This window comes from Ambystoma mexicanum, chromosome 5q (assembly GCF_040938575.1).
Source record: "Ambystoma mexicanum isolate Mex_15411 chromosome 5q, UKY_AmexF1_1, whole genome shotgun sequence".
Taxonomy (NCBI): domain Eukaryota; kingdom Metazoa; phylum Chordata; class Amphibia; order Caudata; family Ambystomatidae; genus Ambystoma; species Ambystoma mexicanum.
The window spans coordinates 846,651,910-846,676,181 of NC_090933.1; the positions used below are offsets into that span (position 1 = coordinate 846,651,910).

The 24,272-nt window shown below is 42.9% G+C and overlaps 1 protein-coding gene across 2 annotated transcripts in view; it reads left to right on the forward strand.

Moving 5' to 3' along the window:
• NECAB1 (N-terminal EF-hand calcium binding protein 1) overlaps window positions 1-24,272 on the forward strand; it is a 1,669,886-nt gene that overhangs the window by 456,860 nt on the left and 1,188,754 nt on the right. For both annotated transcript variants that reach the window (XM_069621337.1, XM_069621338.1), the window contains exon 3: window positions 5,378-5,486. In XM_069621337.1, the coding sequence (XP_069477438.1) occupies window positions 5,378-5,486 (109 nt within the window). The remainder of the gene's footprint in view (window positions 1-5,377; window positions 5,487-24,272) is intronic.

Below are 24,272 nucleotides of genomic sequence, written 5' to 3' on the forward strand. Positions count from 1 at the left end.
ATCCGGGCGCTTCTCCTTGTGATTCCGCGGCGGTCCCCGTCTCCGGTCGGCAGCCTGTCATAGGTCTTTCTACCAGGGAGCTTTGGCAAAGGTCAGCTGGTGCACGATGGTCCCTCATAGCTCAGGAAGAGGGTGCCTAACAAGGTCGTCTCTGGGTCAGTCCTTGGAGACACAGCAGCTTTCACATCGACGAAGTAGAGCAGCAGCAAGACTTCTCTTCCAGCAGGGCTTCAAGGTTAAGCTTCAGTTTCACTCCAGTTACTCTTCGTAGTTTGGACTTCAGCTTCTGAACACGAATTCTAGCAGTTAGAGGCCCCCAGATATACTAGTTGATCTCCCATTCATTCTGCTGGGTCACACTCAGGCAACAATCGGTCAGAAGGGCATTCGTGCAGGCAGACAGCCAATCAGGTGCATAGTGCATTCAGGCCATTCTCTCCAGACACTCACAACAAGTTATGTGTATTGGGACAAGTACCCAGCCATTCAACACTCCACACTGCATTCATACCAGTTTTGGGAAGGGCTGTCTCAGTCATTGTGTCAAACACCAGAAACTAGACATCCACAACAAGAAGTGCATAATGGTGACACACTCTATTCATCAGGTCCCACCCACAGGGTGTACCCACAACATACAGTCACTGGGAAGGCTCCAGCCAGTCTTGCCTGGACTTCACAACAACACCACATATCGAACTTCCACCCAACAGCCAGTCAGAGGGAATGGACAGAGTCAGGGCTTCCACAGGGGCCATCTTGTTTCCTATCAGGAATCAACTGATTCCAATGGCAGGGCATGGGTATACCAAAATGGAGGATATTCAGAGCACCTGTCAAATTCAGCACGGAGCTGCCACCAGCCCGTACCCTGCTCTGTTGACCACACACAGGTGCCCAAAAACATACAGTAGGGGCACGTGGTTGTACCCCCACCCATGGGTGCCATAAGGGTATCCCATGGGTCTGTACACCATACCAAAAGAGAGAGCTGCACCGCCAGGAGTCCCACATGAACTCCTGTGCAGAAAACACGACAGAACACATGATAAAAAGCAGTAAAGGACAAGGATACGGAGGCCCTGTCCCTCCGATGCATTTCCAGCATCACACCTACATCCAGAAAAGGGGTATCCAAAGGGAGGTCTTTGCATAGGCGTAAGAACATGCATATGTCTCACTGAATACCCACCTTCCAAGTTCCATGAGAACATACTCTATGGCCAGATTTTGAATCTAAACCCTGTATTAAGAACCACTCTGGTAGTAACCCTTTATGGTTCCGGGGTGGGGAACAAACGGTAGGTCTTGGGGAAGTGTGGATAGATACCCTCTGCAACTGGTCCAATACATTTCCGAAGGGGGGAATGTTTCTGGCTGGGGACTTCAATATAGACTGTGTTTATCCCAGACGAGAGACTAAATTAACAGGGAGACGGGACTGAATCCCAGGGCAAGGGGATGGTGTAGGGCCGTTGAAAAATTTTATCTCTTCCCACTGAGGGTCAGGGATGGAGAGAGGCATATAACATGGTTCAATGGCACCTGCCATAGCTGCATTCATTTCATGGTCGTAAACACAATCATTTGGAAATACCAACCAAAAATGTCAACCACTTCGAAAAATACCAGTGACCACGTTATGCTTAGTTTGAATTGGAACCGGCAGATAAAGAAGCCGGCTGCTTTGAGCAATTCAAACCCGACGGTGAATCACCAAAGTAACAGGCTTCGTTGGACAACTGCCAAAATCGAAGGTTTTGACCTAACCTTAAAAGAGTTAGGTTGGGACGAGGAAAAATTGCTATCGCTCACATTGTGGATGGAAATTCGGCAGGATCATTACTTTGTTTTCTCCCACTAGCAGACAGGGCATCATGGTACATAGCTGAGAAAACGAAAGAGCTAAATGCCTTGACTCGTAAGATTAAATGAAGTAACACCATACCAGAGGAGGAAAGGATAAAGGTCCTCGCAACAGCTAGGCTGAGATTTAAGTCTTGGCTCAGGGGTCACAGACATGGAGAAAATTCTGCTGCCTGGAAGTATGTTAACTATTACATACGTACAAACAATTCCAAGATGTTTTGGCACCTGATCCGCTCCAATGAGGCAGGTATTACAACCATAGAAGTAAACCGTAACACAGGTGCAATGGGGCGCATATATCCAGGAGAATTTCTGGCTAAACACTGAAGTAAAAGAAGAGGGGGGGCACGCTCCATGCAGTATTCACTGGTTGCGGATCACATTAAGGATGTCAATATGGAAGCTATGATAACCAGAATGATATCCTCGTGGCCAAAGGGCCTAAATGGCCTGTGCAACATGGTAATAAAAAGTGACCCGATTTTCTGCGGTGCATTATTGCAGCATTTCTTCCTCCACATATGGAAAGGGGGAAGAATTGCGCGAACTTGGAGGAGTTCTATACTTATACCTGTACCCAAGAAAGGCCCCCATACCATGCGGGCTAATTTGAGCCTTTTGGTCATGCTAGATTGCAGTGCAAAGCTTTATGATGTCATTCTCCGATCACTTCTGTCTGACTGGGTGAAGAGGGAGGGTCTTCTGCTCTACCACCAGACAGGCTTCAGGAAGGGGACGTGAACAACTGACCCGGTGTGAACACTTATGACATTAAAGACAGATACATATTCATGCACGGGATCTGTCCTGTACCTCGCCTTTGTAGACTACTCTGCAGCCTTTGACAGCGTTATAAGGTCAAGGCTGTGGGAGAAGCTGGATGGGTGGGGTATAGACACCCCAATGTTTTATTTTATTAAAGCACTCTACACAGACATGTAGGTCAGGGTAAGAGTATGTCAGGATGGTACCCTTTTGGCACCCTTTGATACTAATAGAGGGCTTTAGCAGGGATGCCCACTGGCACCACTACTGTACAATGTATATGCATCTGAGTTAGTGGTGGCCCTTAGAGGCATACATAATTTTCCGCCTCATTACGCCAACAAGGCACTTCATTGCATTACATATACAGATGATACGGTCATCTTAGACCAATCACCTATAGGGTTGCAACGCTCTTTAGAGGCCCACAAAATGTATGCAAAAGAACTGGGATTGAGCCCCAACCCTACAAAAACAAAAATAATGATTGTGGGCAAAAGGGCGAATCGAGTGCCGCCTTTTCATTGGAAGCTGGCTGGGGTATACCTAGAACAAGTAGAAGAGTACAAATATTTGGGAGTGAGTATTACACGTAGAATGATCTCTGCACACATATACCAATCCATTGGTAACAACGGTATCAGGTATTAATATCTCCACATATATGGTCGCGGTAAATAATATCGCAGGTAAAATGTCATGGCGATATTATTTGGGTGACCATATATGTTTCGACAGGGGCAAAATAATAAAAAAAAAAACAATTAAAAAAAAAAAGATTTGGGGGTTGCAAATAATTCCATGCAATAATGCAATAAAAACAACAATTTTTCAGCGATATTTTAGCATGCCGATATTTTTGTGGCGACATTATTACATGGAACCGTAACAACGTATGGAAGAAATGGCTGGCATTAAAACAGATCATAGATCTCCATGCATGGCCTTCTATGGAGGCGAAGATCAGTGCATATAGATGTTCTGTCGTCCATAGTATCCTGTATGCGCTGGAGGTTTCCCCCACGATATTAGTGAATTGGCTTCCGAAACTGGAGGCAAAGATACTGAGATCTTTAGTGGGCTTACCATCAATGGTACCTGTAGAGGCCATACGGCTGTAGCTGGAGCTTCCCTCTCTGAGTCACTTTGGAGACTGGCGGCTTGCAGGCTGTGGGCAAAAATCCAGCGTAATGTGCCTCAGGAGGTGACCCTATTGAATCTCTCAGTCTTACACGCAGGTCGTTTCTCTAAAAGTAGATGATACAGAGAACTGGTCCTGCAGTTTGCCTCCCACTTCAGTGAATTTAGCATAGATGCCCCTCCTCTCTCCTGGCAGGAGTTCTACCTTCTCAAGTTGGAGCGGAAAACAAGACAATTGGACATGTCAAATGCTGTCAACCACTTAGCTAAACTACATCGCTATGCAGAATATTCCCAACAGGGGTTCAAGGTTGACTGCCCACGGAATTATCTAATTAAATTAAGCTCCCCAGCATTGACCAGATTCATAATCGCTATGCGACTATATTTTCTACCAGTATTTGAAAACACCAGGCTGTGCAGATTGTGTTGGTAATCATGTTGAGACCCAAAGGCATATCCTTACTAACTGTGCAGCACTGGAAGAGGAATACAAAAAGGGTACATGAAACGTAGGCTTGTGCCAACAGATCCATTGTGGGCCATGATTCTGGCAGCTGGTGACAGCCTCTGCCACTTTTAACATTTGGCAAAAGGCACTAATCAAGTTGAAAATGTTAACTGAATGATTTAACTAAACGAAATGGAATGAATCATATTTTAGTTTTTAAGTTACTAATTTTAAGCAAATGCCATGTAATGAAGTGATGAATTGAGTGTTTCGTTTTTTTATTTTATTTTTAGTAGAAAACGCGGCCTGATGAAGTATTCCATGATTGTATAATTTTAAAATGTATTGCGAAAGTGTTATGTGTTACCGTATTATGTTTAATGTGTTATTGCATTATGAAGTATGAAAGGTTGACTATGTTCTACCAAACGCACTAATACAAAAAAAAATACACTCCCTTGAGTTAGGATTACAAGCATCCGCACCATTGTGCTTCTTGCTCTGGGGAAGATAACTTATAACTCTGACCTTTTAGCATATTGAAAACGTGTGTTTTCCATTAGACTGGGTTGTGCAAAAAAAAGGTGAACATCGCTTTGAAATGCCATGTTTAAAAAAAAAGTTTTACCCTTAAATTGTTTTATTTCAAACCATTTATTTTCGACATTTCACTTTCCATTTGGTGTGCCATTTAATAGCATTTTTTCAAATAGTATGAATCAATGGGTATTTAACTAGGGTCTGCGGGCTGCACAGAGTAAATCGATGTCAATAACTGTATTGACGTCTCTACTAAATTGCCATGCAATGTTTCAGCTTCAATCTAATTGAATTAATTCGAAAGAAACTTTCAAAACCCTTTATTTATCTGGTAGACTCATTTCCCAACAACGTGTTGCAGTGCAAAACGAGCACTAAACAATGTTTCACGTGCAGAAAATGCAATCATTTTATCTAAATGTTTACATCAACTGTTCTTGGAACATATAACCTATGAAATTCTTTCCTAAACCCAAGCATGCCTAAATACTATGACCAGAAGTATTGCCTTCAAGACTTTAAATCAATATGGAGTTCACTTTTTCAATGAGAGTTGACGAAGAAAGTGAGCCGCTCGTGCACTGACTTCCTGTGCTTGTTTTCTGATTTTAGATGATGGGAAATTGTCTTTCGATGAATTCCGCGCTTACTTCGCAGACGGAATTCTGAGCGGAGAGGAGCTGAGTGAGCTTTTCCGTACAATTGACACACACAAAACTGAGTAAGCACTTTCTGCTTGGTCATTCTTATTAAATGTTGAACTGAATGGGAATGAGTCGCAAGAAAAGAATTTGCTCCAAAAAGCACATATATTCTCAAAGATATTGGGGGCAAAGTTAAGTCATTCGCAATGTTATTTTGTTTTGTGATTCAAGTGTTTTGAAAAAGTGTAAATGACATGTTTTGCTGCAAGTGCTCTAGGGAGCAAGGTTTTCTATTGTGAGTTGTTCCAGTCATACTTGATGTGCTGCGCACACCAACAAATATTCTTGTAAGTGACTAACATCTAATACTTCAGTATATTTCTCATTAGGGTGAGTAGCAGGGTCGGGTTGGGTCATAAAATAGTCTCAGGCACCAATGAAAAAGTGACCCTCAATTGCAAATGGTAATTCGCTTCTTTTGTGACAGACTGTTTTAATAGTACCTAAGGGGGAGTTTTTGATAAAATATGATGCAAATTGTGCATTTTAAAGACTATTTATTCAGCAACATTGGTGAAAACTACTGGCCGCAGAGTGAATTAACTCCTCAAACCGGCCCACATTGGTAAAAAGAAGTGGTCCACTTTGACCAAAAAAACTGGCCCACATTATTTTTGGTTCGGCCCTGGGCCTGTTGCCCTATAGGCCAGACTGACGCTGGTGAGTTGAAGGTTTAAACTGTACCTAAAAATACTCTCTGATTGCCCTTTTTGTGAAAAGTTTCACACATATTTTGAAAATGTTTGTGAAGTTTGTAAAGTCATCAGAAAGCCTGTAATTCTCAAACTTTACAACTAAGACAGTACAGCCAAACTTGTGACAACAGAGCAGGAACTTTGCAGGAGCGAATCGGAAAGATAGTGGCAGCGTGGGAGCAGGGAAAGTTGTGAATGTGTGTAAACGTAATTATGACATTGAATAGGGCACAGTAAAAGAAGGGGCGTATTGGGGAAATTCCCCATCATATCCTTTCATAAGAATGTGTTTTAGCGTCCGATGTGTTTACTGGGCCTCGGGGCACTAAATATGTTGACTGCAGACCGTGACTGTTCTTTTCAAAAGTGTGGCATAATTTGGATAGTCAGAGCTCATTTTCTGTTCAATGCTTTCTCTGGTAGGATTGTGTCCCCACTGGTTTAGCAGAGCTGGCACATTACTTTATTTGTTTTGTTACTCAGTAAGTGGCTCAGTAAAACTGGGGGTGGAAGAGAAGCCAAGAATCGAACCCTTGCAAGCAGGGGTGTTGCTAGATCTGGAAAAGATCCGGGGCTACACTAATGTTGGGACTGTTGGGACTCGGGGCTAGCTAGCCTTTTGGTTGCAGACCATGAGCTTCTATCCGAGGCTACTACCAAAAGACCTGGGGCTGTTGCCTCCTGAACCATCCCCAGAAACGTCTCTGCTTGCAAGGTAGCCTGCCCATTTGTTACATGTCATTTAACAATCCACTGCATAGATTAAGGGCTTTCTCCAAGATGCAGTTAGTGCTGTAGTACATAGATAAGACACGCACAAGTGTAAGATTACCACAGCACAGATATGGCTCTAGCGTAATGCAAGAGAGACTGGGGGTTTGACTATCATCACAACCAATAATGAAGCTCTTTACCTTGCTCACAGATCCAGTCAGAACTCCACTACTACGTTAGATCCTCACTTAAGACAGTCAATGTCCTCCTTAGAGAAATTCAAGGCATCCATGGACACATTTCCTGATAGAGCGCCTGGAGACTGCCCCTGAGTGGTAGCAGTGCATGGTACAAATCAACATAACATGACATAAAAGCATTGAATGCCTTCCATTCTACTCCTGGAGAAATATCATAGACTAGACCAGCAATGGGAGGTTGCTAAATGTTCACACCATGATTCCGCAGTTGGTGGTTTGCAAGAAGGCCTGCTAGATACACAATGATTCAGTTAAATTATGGAGATTGGGGCAAGACATTCATTGCTACTCAGTGATCAGGATGGTTTTCTAGGACATGCCGGAAATGCGAGAGAGCCAAAAATAAGTGGATATAGAAAGAACAGAGGAGGTGCTGTTGCCAAAAATAAGTGTATATAGAAAGAATAGAGGAGGTGCTGTTGCCATGTACAATTGTTATTCTGGTGACTTGGAAAGGGAAGGTGGAGGATGTTGTTGATTTCTGGGCATCCAACTGAACACTGCACCTCACTAGAATTTGCAGCAGCAGATGAATCTGTGGTGGACAGAGACACTTCACAATATATGGGTGTAGCTGATGGGTGGTTCCAGTGCTGATGTATCCATTATTGTTCTGTTCCTGACCTACCACTCCAGCTATACAACTACTGCTTCATCTTTGTGATTACCCCAAATTTAAAAACGGTAGGGTTAACTGAATGAGCTCAATGCCTGCCTAGTGGTCCATGAAAGAAGCTTGACTTGCATCATGTTTTAAGACAGGGGATGGTCTCTTGCTCTTCATCATTGCCTGAGTCATCCCGTGGTATTATGTCCTCAAAATCAATATTGACCATAAAGTCTCTGGCACATCCATCATTGCATGGCACATGATTGCCATATTGTCATTAGTTCCTAAATATAATGACTGCTGCTAGGTATCTCTTCTGCAGTGCTTCTCTTACCAAGAACATTTAGTTTGCTCACCACCCAATTTGGATGCCTGGCCTCCTTATGACTGCTGGTACAAGTATTAGTATTACTGCTGGTGAATGGATTGGTGCGTCCGCAAGAACACTATCAATTTGGTGCATCCACTCCATTACAGCATGGCCAGATATGGTGGTTTCATAATCAAAATGTTACCCCTTTGTTCCTAGAGCCCTAGGCTGTTGCTTAGAATTACCCTATTATGATACTGGCCCTGGACTCTTATCCTCTCTCTCTATTTTCTGTCCATCAATTATTCTTATTAAATAGCTATTGGATATACTATTGCTTGGAGTTTGAATTTCTATTTGTATTGTTCAGTGATAAAGCAAGAGTTTACTACCAGTATAATAATAATAAATAATAATACTAATAATACTAATAATAATAATAATCTGTCTACAATGTTAAAAGCTCTTTATAATCAGATGCGAAGGCAAGAATATTGACCAACGGCATACTTTTGAAGTACCTTCATATCAGGAGGAGGACTAAACATAGCTACCCCATGTCAATCCAATTGTTCAATCTGGAAATTGAACCTTTGGCTGACACAATAAGACAGAAAGCAGGCATTAAAGTCTAGTGCTAGCTGAGAACGATTTTAGAGTTGTTTTGCAAATTGATGATATGATTGTGTTAGTCGGGCATCCACTGAATACCAAGGAGCAACTGATGTACTTGAGGCATTGCTACTGGGACAATGTAGGCTTCAAAATCAATTGGAGGAGTTCAGAAGCAGTCACAAACTCCAGCAATTGTCATGAAGGCCATCTTGAAGAAGGTTGGGACGTGAAATGGGTGAGGATAAAACCGGTTATCACTAAATGTCACTGGATATCAGTGGATAGGAAAGGATGTGACTCGAATGATGGGATAAGATTAACGCCATTAAGATGTGCCTGCTTTTAAAGATTCTTTATGGCATGCAAGCACTCCCACTGTTCCTTCAGAGAATGGAGAGAGATATGATGGACTGGATCTTTAAAAGGTTTTTATGGCGTTAAGAAAGTGTCCCATAAAAATGGAATAGATTATTTGTTCAAGAATGAGGGTTTGGCTATGCTACTTTGTGCAGGCACCATAGAACATTCATATTGAGAGTCTCATGACATTGGCTGAGCTAGGAAGGGAAGGGCACCCAAGCTGTCTGCTCCTTGAGAAATGGCCCTGTGCACCTTTCCTGCTGGGCACAGTGATGTCCATTGATCATAGACACGAGAAAGGTCCATGCACTTTCATCACGGAGCGTCCCTATGAAGGAACCTGTCTTTAAAGCTTAGGAATAATAGTCTTCTGTGGGGAAGTTCGATTAAGGTGGACATTTTAAGGCTACATTATATATGGAAATGACAGGGTATGATGTGGGATACGTGATTCATGGAAATGGCAATGTATGGGAGATTTTTAATGTCTTAAGTTTAGGTATATGTTTCCTATGTCAGAAGCAGGGAAATATGAATGGCTCAGTCACCTAAGTGAAGGAAAAGTAAGGATGTTGCATGATGGACTGAGTGGCACCCTGCAAATCCTTGCAGTTCTTAGGTCCACTCCAATTTCTGCATACGGCCTCATGTCACTCATCACGAAATAGTGAATAGATCCGCAAGGTGAAAACAGGAAAATATGCTATTGGTCGATTGAGTTGGGTATTACCATGGCGGTGGAAAACAATATGTAATTCCTTCAATGTTGAAAAACTGGATCTTCGCCTAAGGTATGCACAAACATCAGTCATTTGTCGAAGCTACACGACCCCGCCCTGGCTACATTGGCTAGGACGTAAGATTGATAAGCAATAGTGGCATTGTAAGAGGGCAGAGGGGTCTTTCGTTCATTTGGTTTTTGAATGTCCAAGACTTGAGTGAGTTTGGGTGGAAAAACAATAAAGAATTAATTTAATACTCAGCATTATTCCTGCAAACGTGGATGTATAATAGGCGCAAGGCCTGGAGGCAGTGGCTCCCGCTAGCAGAAGTGGTCTCTAAAATCAAGGTCCTAAACTATTAAAAATACAATTCCAGGCTGATGGCCAAAGTGTAGATAAAGGCAATAGTCCTGCAGGTTGAAATGGAGAAAGTGAGATTCATCAGGACTAACGACATAGAGAAATGCGTGTCTATTTGGGGCACATTTAATGACCAGTATGACTAGTTGAAACTTGAGTTACTGACACAACTCACTTCGTGTAACTGAGCAAATTAATGCTTCTGTCTCTTTGATTAACGCACCCCTTTTTTGTGTCACGCCCTCACATTCTCAATTCCCCTCTTGTTAGAATAAACTCCAAACCCAGAAAGGTTGCTATTATACATTTATTGTGCTCTGCTTGCTGTTAGCCGACTTATTTTCTGGACAAATCTCTGATCACTTGCTGATCTAAGTGTCCTTGTCTTCCCACAGCCCCTCTTTCGATAGATTTTTAGATTTCATTCATTGTGGCTCCGAACTTGGCCAAAGTCAAATTTCGCACAAGTGTCAGTCGTGGTTTATGTTTTGTAGTTTGAATATGCATGGACTAAAGACATGTTTAAAATTTAACGGCATAGTGAATGAAGCATTAGAGTGGGTCTTGGCTTGAATGAGTGTTTGATACCTAAAGTGAATTTAAACGCTTGTATTTGGGCTTGAAATTCTCGACAGGGGGAGGATAGAGCAACCACATAAACAGGGTAGTTAAACAGGCAATGGCGCACTTAAGAGGTCTTTAACACTTTTACTACATATTCAGTGGCAAACGCCTTGATAAGCGCATTCAAGTCCTCAGGTCAAAAATGAATATAGCAATTCTCTATGGTGCGGTGATCTGGGGGGGCAGACCCATGCAGACACCTTGATACATTGCTGAACTCTGGACTGCGAAAGATCACAGGGGTCCCGCATAGAGCCCAAGGAGATCTATTAGGTATGAGCTTGGGATGGTTAGTATTGCCCTAGAAGCCCAACGGAGGTCCTTGGAATTGTATTTGAATGCACAGTTGGGCTCTCCAGTGAACCCAAATATTGAGAGTGCAGTGAGAGTCGATAAAAATGAGTAGCACACATTTGGGGTTCTGGTATAACAGTGGTCTTGAAGAGAAAACTTGTAATGGCGCTGAGAGAACTGACGTGTAGACACTGCAATACTCTTCTAAAGGATACATCAGGAGAACGTGAGCTAAAGGCTCTTCGGCACATTTATCCTCCCTAAAATGTAATTGCCCCAGGCCAACTCATGATGGTAGCACGCTCGCAATTACCTAAATAAAAACGGCAGAACGCCGAATGAACATCTTACGTGCCAAGTTAAACGTGCTACCATTGAGAAAAAGGACACCATGGCTTGAAGTGGAAGTGATTTGCCCCTGTGCACTGAGGCGCAAGCAGGATCTAGCACACTTCCTGCTGGACTGCAGATTCTTAATACAGCTCAGAAGGCAATGGATCAGACCACATTTGAAACCAAACCGCTTGCAAACACGTGCAGAGAGTTTGGTTTATGTAACGCAGTGCGACGACATGTGTTTTTTTTTAATGATTTAGTGCACTTTATAAAGGGTGCCCTGGAAGCAGTCAATAGATTTAAGTTTTAGAGATGTTTTAACTATATTGTTTTGCTTTTAATGGTGGCAAATTGTCAAAAGTGTAATGTTTTAATATAATGTGTTTTAGTGTGTTTTTAATGGATTTTATACCATAATAAACTTATTTACTGATACTAAACGGTTTAGTGCCTGTGATAGGGTGCAGAGGTAATCCACACATCTTTAATAAAATTGCCAAAGGTCAACACATAAAATACTCAATCCCACTTCTCTTTCTGCAGCTACAATTTTGTAGGCACACAACATTTCTTTACTCACTGCACACCAACCAAAACTACCTGCAGGAGGTGGAGAAGGAATAAGCGAGGTGTGTGTGGGAATTGTTGACCAATGGTGACAAAGGTTTGTCACTTGGCTACATTTTGGGCCAGTTCAGAAGAGGCGCATCTTTTTCTTGAAACCTTCCTTTAAAATCACAGATATTTCGATAAAAAAATTATATTTTTCAATTGGTACCCATTCTGGGGTTCGGCACTGGATAATGGGTTATAGAGCAACATTATCAGACAATTTACAGCAATGAATTACACGTGTACTCCTCCTTCCTTGTGTTCTCTGATAACAACATGCTCATAGTCTACTGGTCAGCTTTTATCTTTACCACTATTATGTTGGCAGTAGTGTGTGTATTTAGGTGTATGTTGCCAAAGCACTAATTTCAAGTATGTGTGCACACCTTTGGTAGCTCTTAATCCTAATGTGTATACTGTTTTTCATTCGCCATTCTTATAAATGCCTAGAAGGGGGCAGGGTATTTTGCGACCCTATCTGCTTATTTCATTTGGTCCATGTGCAGCAATGAATAGATTTAAAAACTAGATATTTTGCCTACATTTCCATTTATATTTTCTGAATATTTAATGTGAAGGTTGCTTTCACTATATTTATTATATGTTTTCATGAGCGAGTAGGTGAAACAAGAAAGGCTAATGTACTCATGGCGGACCTATATAATATTATATTGTCTGTGTGAGATCTGATGGGGAACTCTGTGTTGCTGAATACTTGCAGTCTACAGTGACCGCTGCTAGGTCTCTCTTCTTCAGTGCTTCTTTACCTAGGAATGCTTAGTTTGACCAGGTCCCAGTTTGAAGCCTGGCCTCCTTACTGCTGCCAGTTCCAAGTAAGGTACTACTGCGGAACGCACTGCAGGTTCGAATGTCAGTAAAACCAACTCAGCCCTTCATTCTTTAAGGTTATTAAAATGAGTTCCATTGCATACTAATAAAATATCTTATTACAAATAATAAAATATGCAATTACAGTGCTTAGAAGCATGAGGAACCTGGCCTTTATACAATGGGATGTTATTTAATTCTACTCAATATTGTATTTCATTTGCATTGCATACATTTGATTCTTGCAGTAACCTTTCATGTGTGTGTGCGTCTGTGCGGGATGCAACTTTCATTCTCTAGTTAAGAGTATCACTTGTTAACTAAGGTTACAATCTTCTGTCACTCCAGCCCTGGTTTTACCAGAATCATTGTGATGTTAACGCACGAGCTGTTCTTATACTTCCACAGTTTTCCTACAAATCATGCTGCTTTCTTTGTTGTAAAAACAATAGGAGTGGTGGCACTTTGCATGGTAAGAGGATAGCACTTACCAAACACAGTAAGGTGCCAGAGAACTCCGTCTCGTGTTAATGGAGGCTGAGTAGTGTTTGCCTTTGACATAGTCGACCATCAGAGTGGAGGTCCATGAGGACTATTACTCACAGTAGGCACACGGCCCCTTTAGCTGAAAGGCGACTTCAGCCACAGGGATGATGGCTTTTTCAGTACACAAAACAAGGTGGTTTGACACATACGTAGCAAATATTTATAGCATGCTGCTATGTCTAACAAAATGTGAACAAAACATTATTTGTTCACTACTGCCTTAGTGATAATGGGATGGCAATGAGAGCTACTATAGCCCTGAGTGTCGCTAACCTCTACTTGGAAGAAACTAAAATCTATTCAGATGCAAATCCATACAAGCACAATATCATGATATGGTGTGGCTACATTGACGATGTATTATTGATTTGGAAAGGAAGTGAGGCTTCTGCTAGATCATTTATTAATTGGCTTTATACTTTCTGTATGTCACTATATATGTTGATAACAACCACAACAAACTAAGGGTGAAGCCCTTCCATAAGGAAACTGAGAAGAATTCACTCTTGTGCTACACTAGTTTTCATCCAAAACATACTAGAGATAATCTACCCTTTGAGCGATTCTTAAGACTAAAGGGAAACAGTACTCACAAGGAAATCTTTCTGGTGGAAGCAGAATTACTAGCACCCAGACTAGGATTGAGAAATTACCAGAGAAAGTAAGTTAACAGAGCAACGAAAAGGGCCGGAAATAATGACAGAACTGTTCTGCTTTATCATAAGAGAAAAGAAGACAATGACGTGGACAAGATAGTTTTTGTAAGTACCTTCTACAAAATGTCTAATGACATCAAAAAATTAATCTGAGCTCCAGGTACGTAGAAACGCAACACTTCGGTAGACTTCAGCCGCATGCATGGCTATCCATCCACACACATTAGAATGGAGCTATGACCTACGTCAAAATTTGGTCTAGCTGGACACTTAAAGTTTTTAAGCCTACTCACTCCAGACTTGCCTCAACATCTCTGCCCTTGGAATAGAGGGACAACCTACGTCAAAATGTTGGCTTAGCTAGACACATAATGAGTCTCTTGCACTTGCACACACTCATGACTGATCTCTTGGGCAGCTCACCGCAGCCTAGCCAGCCCATCCAATCCCTAACCCTTGCCATATGCACACAGACACACGTTCTAAACCTATGAGCATTTTCCATACTCCGGACTGAGGTCCATGAAGGTGTTCCCACTACAAGCGTGTTGAGACTATAGAAATGGTAAAAAGCTCTGCATAAATGTCAATGACAATTACAATACTGCAGAATTGGAAAATACTGGAGGATGGCAAAGCCCCTCTGCATAAGCCACTGTTTGCATATAAAGAAGTAAACATTTTAAATATCAGATTATGTGCAACGATATGAATAGAAAAAAGAGGAATCAATTGAGATTGACAAATATGTGGTGCGCTGGCCGACTAAGCGGTCACGCACCCTGCAGCCGTAGCAAATGCTGCTCTCAAACCAAAAGAACCACAGAAGTGGACATAAGCCTGTCCCGAGTCTGGTAACCAACTGGATTTACCAATTGTGACTCCAATATGGTAGTATTTGCACTGTGGTGTCCTTGTGAGAGACTTTACATAAGTACAACTGAAAGAATGGCATTTACAAGGACTACTGAGCACAAAAGTTGTATCATGAATCAAATTGTTACAGCACCTGGGGTAGAACATTTTATGGAGAAACAGCATAAGACAAATGAGTTTAGATGGGCTCTGCTTTATCAAGTTAAGAACAGTAAAGATGATGCATTTAATAAACCACGTCTCTATAGAAAAATACAGGAATTGATATTTTTGACTAAATGCAATGAGCTGGGGCTTAATGAGTGTATTGAATGGCATAGGCTGTGAAAGAATGTAGTTCGAGATTGCTCAGCTAAGTTATCTTTATTAGTACACTATCTATCAAGTCGCTTTAAATTTCACATATAATAAGATAGACTTTAAAAAAAAGAACCTCTACACGTTGCATACGCTGATTACTGGCTGCATAGTCATGTGATCTGTTCTTCCCCAATGTATTTGGCGTCTTGAGCTAATGGCACTGGGTATTTTTTGTAAGCATATTCTACTTGTAAGAGTGAACTGTGGGTTTTTAAATTCCCCGGGTCCAGATAAGCTCCACTGCCAGTTACTTGCTCGGCAGAAGGGTTGGATTGGGCAGTGTTTCCCACTCTGGCAAGTAAGGGATATCTTTTGCCTTACTGTGAAGTACATAGATTGATTGCTGCTTAGAGATAAATCACCAATCAGTGGGTAACTGCATGCATTGTTTTCATTTCAGTGCCACATATAGGCATCTCCAGCCAAGGAGAATCACTATTGACAGTGAAGTCAAGTAAGTACACTAGGATTGAGTCTAGGTACTTATAAGTAAACAAGCCAGCACTGCACTATATAGTTAGTAATGCTCAGTATTGTTACAGACTCTACATGTAGATTATGACATTTAGCCGTACATAGGATATGCCTCACTTTGATTGTTAAACATTTGTTTTCCATTAGAGAAATTGGCTGGCGGTGTGGAGAATTTAAAAGGAAAAGAGTACTGCTGTACTTATTGCCTTAATGCCATGCTATTCAGAAAGATGCATAATTCTACTCTATATTGGTTTCCCTGAACACAACCCCTGAAGAAGTTGCCCCATCACGGTTTACATACTTGGAAACTAAACATGTAGGGTCTAATGTGTGGTTACATTTGAATTGATCAGGATCATGAATGCAAAAAATGGTGTACATAAAAAGCCTACGGTTTTCCTGATAAATGGCAAACCTATTTGAACTTCCCCAAGACAGAGCCTGGAACCAGTCTCCAACAGGGACTAGTTACTGGAAGTCACAGTTGTTCCTCCTGGGGCTATTCTCCTGGCTCCTAAGCGGAACATTTATCCGTGGTTTAGTTGTTGAGCTCACACAGGAGGCAGACATTGCATACGATGAGGGCTGACTTGTCCCCTGATATCAGTGATGTTACTGACCTGTACATTGGAAGTAACGAGTTGGCTCATACATTGATTAATCCAACAACTGTGGAGGTTGCTACCTCTGAAAATAGCTTAACAAATACAAAGGATATAATGGTGCTTTGCCCCTCTACAACATCCTCCTCTGATGCAAAGGGGACTGGGACAAATTTTGAGTCACTGGTTTTTCCCACAGCACTACTAGTGTCTGATCCTGAAGATAGCCCACAGAAGCAGACCACCCTGAACAATGGTCGCTGTTAAAGGGCAATATAATTAAAGAACTCAATGTGTGCAACAATGTCTCTGACTTTGTACATGGATGGATTCCTTGGATACTTGCGTAGGGAATTATCATATGATTAGGACGAATAAACACAGCCAAACAGATCTTTCAATTCCCCCAAAGACTCACCAGCACATAGGTCAATCGTATAACTATGGCCAGTTAGACCTTCAACCGGAGAAAATGGACCGGTCCTCACAAACCATACATGTAACACCTGATGGCTCTGGCTTTGAAATCAGCCCTTATCCATTGGCAGCACCTTTGTTCCTCCTTCTGAAGTAGGATAGCAACTGCGGGTCTTTAATCTACCATTGATTGATGTAAGGAAACCAAAGCCAGGCTCTACGGATTTGTGTTGACCTGTGAAAATTTGAACTTTTCCATCTATCTCTAAAAATCTACAAGCAAGGAAATCATTAATGCCGGCGCTTAGGGATCAGACCACAAGAAACTTTCTTATAGATCACAGGAATTTCAGTATTACCAACATAGAGAAGCCATGCGGGAAAGAACCAGGCGAGGCACTAAGGAATAACGTTTTGGCTTGGCGTAGTCAAAGAACTGCGTCGGGAGTGGCTGGAAGTTCAGATTTGAAAATCTCACATAGGCTTGAGATTGATGACTGGTCTACTCAGGAAAATAGGGAATGCGTTTTGGTAGGATGTGGGGCCAGCAACTTGCCATTTTTTCTTAGTATTTGCAAATACTTTCCGAAGGGTTCCTCGAACTTAAGCCTTATAGTGGACTTGCTTTAGGCCTTAAATCTCTGCTCAGAATGACTGGTACCATGATTAATTGTGACTGCATTGTTATTCCTTGACTTCTACTTGGTTGTGTTGTGTGTATGTTACTTGATTTTGTAAGGTGTTCTCTGGTTATCTTGATCCGATGCCCACCGGCTTGCAGTGCTTTATAAACAAATACATATAAATAAATAGAAATGTTATGGGTCTCCACAAATAAGGAGTTGCATGATATTTGTGCAAAATAACGTGAGCTGCACCGATTATGGTTCTGTTGTTCAGATTAGATACATTTGTAAAATAATTGTTTTAATAGTTTGTATGGCATGATTGAATTGATTGGATGCAGAAATGAATACACATTATTTATGGTAATTTTTCTTACTTGTAGAACTGCATTACGATATTACTGTGACTATTAGCAGGGTCGCAACAACACTTGATAAATGTTACTGTATGGCACTTTAAATAGGAGTAAGGGCAGTGCAATAGATGCTGACATACGAGGCACTAGCACTTTATTGTGCATTCATGAAGATTATTTTCCAATATATGTTAACAAGTGAGGCTCACTAAAGCAATAGTGAACACAATTTATTAGAAATAGCAGCGCTCAATCAATATATATTTGCTACGTATGTGTCAAACCACCTTGTATTGTGCATTGAATGTGTCTTGGTGTTTCAGTGTAGTATGTAATAGGGGTGACCCATATAATTGCTCTCTTTCCCTGCAGTATCTAATTTGTTTTTTTGTGGCTGTTTCAGTGCGGCATACAGGGCGGAATGTGGATTGGTAATCCCAGAGCAGACTGAGTTGTTTGATATTTGTAAGAAGTTGATTAGCAACAACCTTTGTAGGTTTGTTATTGTTTTAGCTTTCTGTAGTTGCTGTAATCAGATTATCTGTATTAAATTCAAAGTGTGGTTGCTCATCTTTAAATGAAATGTTCGTAATGGCCTCTCCAGACAGCAATAGAAGAAGTCTGCAATTTTATCTTGTACTTATTCTGCAAATAAATGTCTTTGTACATGCTTCAAAACTGATATTTAAATTAATTTTAAAAACTTTTATTTTAATTTGCAAAAACATCTACAGAATGCAACTCACTTAAAATGAAGCAGTCCAACAAGTAAGAACAATATGGAGTTATTTTAATAATACAAAAATGTTGCCTTGTGATCAAGCATACCTGTATACCTGTATATTTAAGAGAATGTGAAATTCCCTATTTTCTTTGTTCCTCCAGTCGATTTAGTTTCTTCTTCTTTGCTCCATCCTGTCAATATTGGGTTAACATGTAATCCCTCCTTGTGTTTTTTTTCTATTTATTGATATTAAACAGATTGAAACACCTTTCTGTTCATTGCAGTATTCTCTTGCTATCAACATCTCTTATGGAATTGTTCTTCTTTAATACAGAACCGATATCTGCGAATAGTCATATATCCTCAGCCTGAATATATGAGATTCTATCACTAGCTAGTAAGTCAAGCTAGTTGCTCACTTTCAATCAATGCATTGGTATGACCGTGTCACCCATTTTACAATTAGCATCTAGAGTATCCTCATTGAAGGATTATGTGAAATTTAACTGCAAGATGTTTGAAGAGGCAGACTGGGTGCCGGATTGGGACTGTGATTACGTATACTTGTGAAATTTATTTATAGCAAAGCTTGATAGATGGGATCGGAATTGCAATTATGCACATATAGATAGGCTGAGGTCATTATCTGAGTATGTGTAAATTGTAGGATCTTATATGAAGCTGTGCAACTGTATTTGATTAAGTCACCATCTGCGTTTTTAAGGAGCTTTATTCTGTTGCTCAGACTGAACCAGTTGGCAACTTTATTTGTTATTGGACCAAGAATTGGACTTGTTCGTTCATCTAGATCATGTCAATTATGTAAACTAGCTCATATGATTGAGAATAATAGACACGTTCTTCCCAGATGTCTTACACTGGGGAACATATTTTTGCGACTACTTGAGCAATTTGTACATGATCCCGAATGGATATAACAGCAAACTTTATGGCAGATGTCTTAAATGCTAAATCAAGCACACTAATTATAGCATTGTATAACATTTGGCCGCTGTTTGAATCGAGAGTTGCAGGTGTAAATAAAATACAATTATTTAACATAATTATCATTGTAAGTGCAAGATAGTATATGTTGGTCATTTATTTATTAGTGGAATAGTGATATTGAGCCATAGTGTGTTCTCACTATTATAATGTATTAATAAATTGGTTTGTATGGATGAAATTGTTCATTCTATGTAATATATGTATATTCGTGAATTTTAAAGAATTTATATTTATTGTGTTTGATGTGAAAAGTTCAATTTTGAACTGAAACACATTAAGAGGCTGATTCATGGAATGAATGTGCGCTGAATTTTTCCGCGCAAGCGTGCAAAAGCGTGCGAATCGCAGTGCCAGTGCGAAAATCAAAGCGAAACCCGCGCACAGCGATTCATGGAAGTCTGTGCGCGTGTAAATCCCAGGATGTGCGCCAAAATTCTGCGTGGCGCACACGTCTACAAAGAGCGTGCGCTACACGTACAGCGAAATCGCACATAGCGTGGCGCACACAACAAAAGTAGGAGGAACAGGGGGCATGGCACGCGGAATGGGGAACAACTCATGAAAATGTGGGCGTCACAGGGGAAGTACAGGAGGCAAGTGCACGAAACGCCCACACGCACGTTCAAAACACAAATTCATGGAATCAAACGGGGCTAAGGCGTGCGCCAAAAAAGATGCGCTAATCAGGAAACACGTACGCCAGTAGGAAGCAGGCGTACGTGGACCCGCGCAGCATAAAAGTGCACGCAAACAACAAACAAGCACAGACGCCAGGATGAATATACCATTCCTAGCAGCAGTGGTCGTGGGATACCGCAGGAGAAGGAGGAGGATAGTCAGGCCCAGACTTTTTACACCCAGAACCAGCCTTTTTGGGATGCCTGATGACCAGGTGTATGGGAGGTACAGGTTTCCACCTCACATAATACTCGACCTGGTCAGTGAGTGGGAGGATGACCTCACATCACCCACCCTGTGCTCGCAAGCACTCAGCCCCCTGCATAAGGTCCTCAATGTACTGCACTTCTTGGCCACTGGATCATTTCAGCTGACAAGTGCCGTAGTGGGGGGGGTGTCACAGGCCACGCAGTCACACTGTCTACACCAGGTCTTGGCCATCATGACTGCACGCCCATCAGTCCGCAGGCAGATATACCTGCCCAGAACACCTGCAGAAAGGCAGGCTGTCATCCAGGATTTTTACGGGGTGGCACACTTCCCCAAAGTGCTAGGTGCTATTGACTGCACCCATGTGGCTCTACATCCTCCGAGGGCATCTGAGCCCATCTATAGAAACCGCAAGCACTGGCATTCCATCAACGTCCAGGTAGTATGTGATGCCAAGGGAATCATCACCTCAGTATATGCCAACTATCCAGGGTCCACCCACAACAGTCTTATTTACAGAATGTCAACCCTAAACCGGGACCTAGAAGCTGGACGGCATGGCGATACATGGCTGCTCGAGAGTATAAATGCCACAGCACATGCATGCATGTCAGATACTGAGTAATGCCACAACCCCACTAATGATATCCATCATCACCTCCCCAGGGGACAGTGCCTACCCTCTGAGCAGCCACATGATGACGCCAATTCGGAACCCCAAAACGCCACCCGAGGTAAGATACAACACAGCCCACATTGCAACCCGGGGGATAGTGGAGCGCACATTCGGAGTGCTTAAGTCACGCTTTCGCTCCCTTGACCGTTCTGGCGGGCAGCTGTTATACGCTCCCTCAGTAGTGTGCAGGATCATAGTGGCAGCATGTGTCCTACACAACGTTGCAACACGCCGGGGTCTGCCCGTGGACATGGTGGTGCCCCCACATCCCCAACCACATGCACGGCCGCTGCGCATGGGAGGGAAAGGGCACGGGGTGAGGCAGCCCGTATGCAGCTGGTGGCTAATTACTTTACCTAAAATCACACCCCTGTGGAGTGCACACAGCCCTGGCACATACCAGCTGACAATCAATGATGATGACATAAGGGACAGTCAACTGTCACAACCATACCAGCCTGAGATAGGTCACCTGGAAGTGTTACATTGTGTGCATCCCTACCTACACAAACACCACCAATGCTGTGTCATCAAAAGACAAACTTCTATGCTGCTAAAATCATGACCCCCTTGCAAAATACAACATGACAACAGTGCCATGTTACCCAACCCCTCCCCAGCACCGCCACCCAACACACCATGGCATGTCATGCTATGTGAGAGCAAACAAAGCAATCCCCAAAACAGTGTCCCAAATGGAAACTGTCCACACACAATATGCTCACAGTAATGTAGAACTAACAACACACATGACCAAATACTTACCAACAATACAATGCAGCTACACAACCTCAAACATAGCATAAACATGACAGTACTAAGTTAAAGTAGTGGTAGTCTTACAACGTGATTATGCCAGCACATCGGCCACTTCCAACTGTACAGTGCTGCTGCCACGCAAATGTCTAAGTGCACTGCTTACAACATGAACTCCATCTCCAAAGTAGACGGCCTTGTGAAGACATGAGGAATTAACCTGCAAATTAGGAGAAAGACAGGGATGCACAAGCATATAGCAATACACCATGCAGTGTACAATTCAACAACAATATCCACTAGGAATGTATACACCGTATTGACTACAGACTGCCCACACAGCTCATGGGAGTCCTACGTCACTGTGTAAGTCACTGTCACTTGGGCACACCCTTTGCAAGCCCATGGAAACGGGAAGCAGGAGGGGTGTGTGTCTCACGAACCCAAGCATCTAACCCAAACTCAGGACAAGCCTGCATGTGCCCAGCCGGAATACAGGGCCGGGTGGGGGGTGGGGAGGCCACCCAGGAGGTCCGGGGACAGGGTGCGCACCAACAGCCACCTGTGTGGATGTTGGGGAAAAAAAACACCTCCATGGGCTCATGGCCTGCACGGCTCTGCCATTGTGGGAGAACTGCTGCTGTCGCTCTCATCACCCTCTGCTGCTGCCACAGGAGGTGGTGCTGCAACAGTAGGTGGTGGTGCTATGGGAGGCAGCCCACACAAAGCCCTAGTATGGTCCTCCGTGGCAGCAAGCATGCGGGTGTGGAAGGTCCCGTTCTGGAGGATTATAGTGCGGTGATGCCCGGATCTCCTCCCGAGTTGCCTGCATATCAGCTGAGAGCAAACGTGTGAGCCGCTCCAACTGCTGTTCTGTCCTCAAGTTAGTGGAAGCCTCAAGGGCAACAAGAGTCTCCCTGAGGTGATGGAGGTCTACCCTCAGGGCTTCCCTGTGGACCTGGGACTCTATTGATATCGATTGGCATAGAGTCTCCAGTGCCGCCCTTCTGTCCCTGTTGGACACCAACATGTCCTCCCTGTGTGATTGGCAAATGGAGTCTGTTGCCTGCTGTAGTTGCTCCATCTGCCTTTCAGGGGGGACAGTGGAAGTGGCCACCCTCTCCATTGCTTGAGCCATCATCTCAACTGATGCTGCCTGTTGGCTTGCCATACCGTACATGGATTGTTCCCATACGGTATTGCCGGGTGGCGTACGGCCACCGTGTCGGCGGGCACCACACATGTTTGGGGCAAGGCGATCTGTGCCTTGCTGTGCCGGCACTGCCTGAGGCTGCAGGACTGCATTCCTCCTCTGATCTGCTGGCCCAGGAACAGGATCAGATGTTGTGGAGTGTGACCCTGCATTCATAACCTCCAAAGGCGGACTTACCAACACTGACATCCCCATAGAGGGTTCTACCCCTGGTGCAGGTGGGTTGGACAGAACAGAATTCCTGCCAGAAACACTTACCTGTGACACCACATAGGTCTCATCATCCGAATCAGCACCTGAATAGAGGTCTGGGGAGGTGCACCCCGAGGCACCCCTCGACAGAATGGTCTGCAGCAAGAATGGGTTCTCACCCACCACCACACCACGTCCCCCACTGGTGCCCGGTTGTGCCTGAGATTCCTCCTGGGTCTGCACCATCTCCTCAACCTCAACAGCATCAAGTGCGTCATCCCCTGCAAAAACATGAAAGACCAAAAATGGAAACAGGCATTAGCACCATAGCACACAAATAAGCCTGACAAACTACAGAACCAGTACATGATTTACACATGTCCCACATGACTATAACTCACCCATGCATGTACTGTCACTGAGTTGGAAGGGGAGGCAAAAGACAGACACTGATGACACCAAGATGGAAGAGCAACACATTTGCTGCATGCTGGGTAGCACTCCCATCCCACATTGGCCTGTGAGTGGCATGTCCAATACACATACATGACACATGCATCACACAGATGGCATGTACCATAGCCATGGTACATTCCACAAGTACATCCATATGTCAGTGAATGAATACTGTCAGCCACCCATGTGAGATGGACATGATGAGATGAAAAATGCTACATAGTGTGACAAAATAGGCATGTGCCACACACTGCAACACATCCAGTGTACAAAAATACAGTGATTGTAAGCCGATGTACACATCAATGGTTGTGCACTTCAACATGACAGGAAACAATTATCATGTTCCACGTTCAAACAGGCCCACAGAAATTCCTGTGAGCAGGCCAATACACAATTAGCCTGAATGGTCAAATCATTCACCTAACAAGGTAACACATGTGTGCCAATGTGGGGTTCATCAATGACAGAAGCATGTCACAAATGTGACAATAGGGCTGAGGAATGCGTAGCAAAAGTGGGAGAATTGAAACAATCAGCCTGAACGAACACTGAAAAATACAAACAATGTTGTTGCAAGATGCCACTTCAAGGGCAACTGCCGTAATGTTGCGCAAAATTACTAATGTGGGCA